General features: G+C 36.9%; 2 protein-coding genes across 3 annotated transcripts in view; both read right to left on the reverse strand.

The window, feature by feature from the left end:
* The window catches only part of cunh5orf34 (chromosome unknown C5orf34 homolog), an 8,447-nt gene extending 6,108 nt beyond the window's left edge, over positions 1-2,339 (reverse strand). For both annotated transcript variants that reach the window (XM_016565608.1, XM_016565607.1), the window contains exons 1-3: positions 1,991-2,339; positions 844-933; positions 124-731 (exon numbers count right to left, since the gene is read on the reverse strand). In XM_016565608.1, the coding sequence (XP_016421094.1) occupies positions 124-731; positions 844-933; positions 1,991-2,191 (899 nt within the window). In that variant the 5' untranslated portion in view covers positions 2,192-2,339. The remainder of the gene's footprint in view (positions 1-123; positions 732-843; positions 934-1,990) is intronic.
* paip1 (poly(A) binding protein interacting protein 1) overlaps positions 1-5,355 on the reverse strand; it is a 21,484-nt gene that overhangs the window by 951 nt on the left and 15,178 nt on the right. The window lies entirely within an intron of this gene.

Here is a 5,355-nt window from a genome sequence, read left to right on the forward strand (position 1 = left end):
CACTCCAAAAAAAAAAAAAAGTATACACATATATATATATATATGTGTGAGATTCATCCAGATAAAGGCAAAGAGAAAGAGATGACATGAGAATGTATTTTGTGTTTGTTTGGCGTTCCTCACCTGTGCTGATGAGGAGAGGGACATTTTAGAGGCAAAGGTTTGGGAAGCTGAGTTTTCAGCCCTGTTTGAGATGTTTGTCTACCTTCTCCCTCTGTTAAACCCTTTCCATCTTGACCACTGACAGTATTTATTTTAATTTTTTGTGATTCCCAATGCTTGAATGCTAATGACAGAGGATAGCTCCACATCTGTGGGTAAAGTGCTCGGGAATACTGCTGGATCACTCTGGTGTACGCGTCCACCTTCCCAGACTTCGAACTTGTTGATTCCAGTCTTTCCGTATTTGGGGCTTTTACGACTGACCCTGGATGGTCCATCCGAGCACCCGCTGAGGCTTCAGAGATGTTTAAACCCTTAACCGTGGCAGATTTAGAAAACAAGCTACTTAATGAACATGTACTTTTGTGTTGGTGCCCTTGCAGATACTGTGACTCTACTTCATTTTGGCTGGACCGACAGATAAACTCCACTGTGAACTCTTCTCCAGAAGAGGAAAGGATGAGTTTGGCATGTCCATCTACAGAGCAGACTGTGATCTCTCCATGCGGCCCAGCGGTGCAGGAGTCAGACCCGGGCCACTCCACCTCAGTTATGGCACTGGTGGACGACTGCAAATCAGTATTTGGTTAAGCAAATAAGCAGAAATGAGAAATTAAGCGGGATTTACATGATTTCAGTAATAAAAAAGCAAACCTTACTACAGCTTTAAGACCTTGTTACCTTGTTGAATTCCACAGTTATGAGCTCCTCAGGCAAATATGGATGAGTTGCATACTTGTTTCTGAACGTCAAAGCATTCTGTACCAGTGTCTAAACAAGAGAGAAAATAAATGTATTTTTATACTGTGCACCCATATTTACAGCAGTAAACTATTCTAGACAGACAGACAGATATATGGTTAGAGACTGATGATAGATAGATAGATAGATAGATAGACTATTGTGATATAAACAGACAGACAGATAGACAGATAGATAGATAGACTATTGTGGTATAAAAGGACAGACAGACAGATAGATAAATAGATAATTGTGGCATAAATGGACAGACAGAAAGACAGACAGACAGACAGACAGATAGACAGATGTGGTATAAACGGACAGACAGACAGACAGATAGACAGATGTGGTATAAACGGACAGACAGATAGATAGATAGATAGATAATTGTGGTATAAATGGACAGACAGACAGACAGATAGATAATTGTGGTATAAATGGACAGACAGACAGACAGATAGACAGATGTGGTATAAACGGACAGACAGATAGATAGATAGATAGATAGATAGATAGATAATTGTGGTATAAATGGACAGACAGACAGACAGACAGATAGATAATTGTGGTATAAACGGACAGACAACAGACAGACAGACAGACAGATAGATAGATAGATAGATAGATAGATAGATAATTGTGGTATAAACGGACAGACAGACAGACAGACAGACAGACAGATAGATAGATAGATAGATAGATAGATAGATAATTGTGGTATAAATGGACAGACAGACAGACAGATAGATAGATAATTGTGGTATAAACGGACAGACAGACAGACAGACAGATAGATAGATAGATAGATAGACAGACAGATAATTGTGGTATAAATGGACAGACAGACAGATAGACAGATATAGATAGACAGATATAGATAGATAGATAGATAGATAGATAGATAGATAGACAGACAGACAGACAGACAGATAGATAGATAGACAGATAGATACACAAATATACAGGTAGACAGAAATGTAAGATATGTTCCATGAAATTGCAATGCAGATACAAGTTTTGCAGTACAAATGACACAGTATTGATATATTTTAATACATTTATGGGGATGAAAATGTGTTGTATATACCTTATACTCGCTGATGGCGAATCTTGTTCTCTGTCTGACTCTCTCTCTGGGCTGTAGCGGGTGTGCAGAGGGTGACATGTGTTTCTCCATCATGAATTCAGATCCGCAGGGCGAGAGCTGCAGTCTAACGTTACGCCCGTCTGAGTAAAACACATCCACAGACTCATCCACACACATGACCATAAACCTGACCGAACACATGACTCACTTAACACGAGACAATTAAATAGAGAACTCGAACCAATTACACACTGCAACAGTCTAAACGTAAACACTAAAATCACTGAAGCAGCACAAACAAAATCCACAGTCGCGTCAAATTGTTGTTGCTGCTAGAGCAGTCCGATTCGTGAAAGGTTCGTTTTTGCGAGTCGGATCTTTTGAATCAATCGTGTTTACAATCGATTGATTCAAAGATCCGACTCGCAAAAACGATGCGAGATCCGACTCTAGCAACAACCGAACTGAATCAAACTAAACTGGGACACAAAACTATCATGAACGCCTTTGTTAATTAAATTTAATCAGAAAAAAAACACATAAGAAACAATACGTGTATCTAGATAAAAACGTTGGGATGTCAGAGACCAGGTGATTCGTTTCTTTGAAAGGACTGTTCAAAAGAACCGATTTGCAGACATGACTCGGACTTCCCGTCACTAGTTGCCATGGTGCAAATTTTCGCGGTTGATGAAGAGAATGACGCCGATTGGAAGAATCACTTCTTCTACAGTAATTACTCATAAATCTGAGCGCTCCGTCATCGCCCCCTTGCTGCTAAGATTAAACTCTGGCAAGCTGAAGTAATATGAACACGGATCAAGATTTGATTTAGATGATTTTTTGAGTTCATCTCACGAAGAAATATATGTAATACATTTTTTTATTTCATATATAATGAAATAAAATTACGTCAGTATTAGCACATATGCACATTTATAAATAACATGAAGCCTATATAAACAACAGATTTTTTATTTTTACTTTATGCTAAATATGATTTGCTTTGTCTTTTATAATATTATTCGGGGGTGGAATATGACCTGGATATTCAACCTTTTATAAATCTTGTTGCATATGTCAGTTTTATTAGAACAATATTGAACTGTCTATATGGTATCACTAATAAATGTAAAGTTTTTAACTTCTTAAATCCCAATTTAATTTAGTCTATTTTTTCTATTTTTGTCCGTTTTTCAAAAGCCATAGAATTAAGGTCATGGTTAATTTTATATTACACTGACCTAAAACAGGCTTTAAGTTCACTGGTCAACAGGGGACGCTGTGCTTGAAAGGGTTACCAGATTACAGAACAAAGTGTCAACAAACACCTCGGGTCACTTGGATTCCTATGAAACGCAAAGAGACCGTGTTTTTATAAAGATTTATTGCAGGCAAACAATGCAGTAAATAATATTTACAACTATAGTAAAATAAACATTCCTTTATATGGGATCCATGAGATGTTGGTGATGAGAAAAGTTCTGTAAATCACAGTGGAGGATGAATCGGTGTAAACTCCCAAATCTGTTCTGAGCATTTGACACACTTAACATATGAAGAAACTTTATTCCTGCACTCTAAAAAATGCTGGGTTAAAAAGGGACAAACCCAGCTAAAAAGAGAGAATTGCAGGTATATATCAGAATTGCAAGAATGAAATCTGAATTGTGACAAAAAGTCACACTTACCCGTGTAATTTTCTTTAATAAATATTTTTTAAATATTTAAGTATTTTCTGTCATCTTGTTTTGAACACAGAAAGTACTTTTATCGAGCAGGGATGCATTAAACTGGTCATGGCTGCTTTTCTTACTTTAAAATAGTAACAATACTTCCAAATATTACTGTTTTTACTGTATTTTAATCAAATAAATGCAGCCTTGGTGAGCATAAGAGACCTTCTTTTAAATACATGAAAATGTTACTGAAAAAAAAGTAAGCAATAGCTAATATATTTACATGAACTTTTCTTTAAATCTGTATCTATTAAATCGGTCTAAAATCATCAATATAAAGGGCTTTTCACACAAAGCGAAAATTCGGCGCGATGACGCTTTTGAATTGAAACAATAGGTCCCTATGGGGATATTCACACCAGGCGCGATCATTCGCGGTGCGAAAGAAGAGTATCCCGGTAGAGAGAGAAGAGAGTGGTGATGTCGAATTCCTGTTATCTTTGGTATCTGAGAACAGATTTATTCTCACATGTTCTTAACATAATTTCTAAATTCTCCATTGAATCATGTGATCTGGAGTGTCCGTTTTCTTCCACGTGCGCGAGTGTTATGAGTCAGAGCGCGTTAACTCTCTAGATCTTCCGTGTTTACAAAAATGCATTTTTTCCACACATGAAATATGAAAGCAAATTGACATATGATTATGACGATATATTTTCTGTATGTGTTTTGTATGCAGCTCATGGTAATTTTATAACAATAAACGCGGTGCGAAAAAGCGAGGATTTTTTTTCTGTCCTGTGTGTCGATTTTTTTCCCCGTCGCTCAACGATGAAACGGGCCGTCCAATCAGATTTGAGCTTAGATCACGTGCCCAGAGCAGCTGCTGTTGCACGAGTGGTGGCGCTGTTTCGAAAATCAGAGTAAACAAACACCAAAGAAGAGTATCCCGGTAGAGAGAGAAGAGAGTGGTGATGTCGAATTCCTGTTATCTTTGGTATCTGAGAACAGATTTATTCTCACATGTTCTTAATATAATTTCTAAATTCTCCATTGAATTATGTGATCTGGAGTGTCCGGTTTCTTCCACGTGCGCGAGTGTTATGAGTCAGGGTGCGTTAACTCTCTAGATCTTCCGTGTTTAAAAAAAAACGAGTGAAACGTGCATTTTTTCTACACATGAAATATGAAAGCAAATAGACATATGATTATGACGATATATTTTCTGTATGTGTTTTGTATGCAGCTCGTGGTAATTTTATAACAATAAAGGATGTTTATGACAATAAGCAGTGTGGCGTTATTAAACATAGCCTACAAAGAGTGTATGTCTGCCTATTATAGAATCAAAATCAACTACAGATCACAATCAGAAGTTATTACAAGCACTCGATGATGGTTTATAGTCGGTTTTAAGCGAAAACAATAATCACAAATTTTCAAATGTGGCTTGATGCTAATTGTACTTATATTTTAAGTTTAAGATGTTTTCTTGTAAGCATTATAGATAGTTGGTGCTTGTTTACATCAGAGTGCGCAGGAGTCTTTCACGCAGCATTCAGCATGTTGTGCATTTTGACCAGTTGATGGGAAAAGTATTCTTAAAATGCATTCAAAATTCGGAATAATTTGTAATATATAATTATTCACGGTATTTAGAAGTGCCCACGATAACAATATCGTGCA

The sequence above is a fragment of the Sinocyclocheilus rhinocerous genome, unplaced genomic scaffold, assembly GCF_001515625.1.
Source record: "Sinocyclocheilus rhinocerous isolate Xijiao unplaced genomic scaffold, SAMN03320098_v1.1 scaffold181, whole genome shotgun sequence".
Lineage (NCBI taxonomy): Eukaryota > Metazoa > Chordata > Actinopteri > Cypriniformes > Cyprinidae > Sinocyclocheilus > Sinocyclocheilus rhinocerous.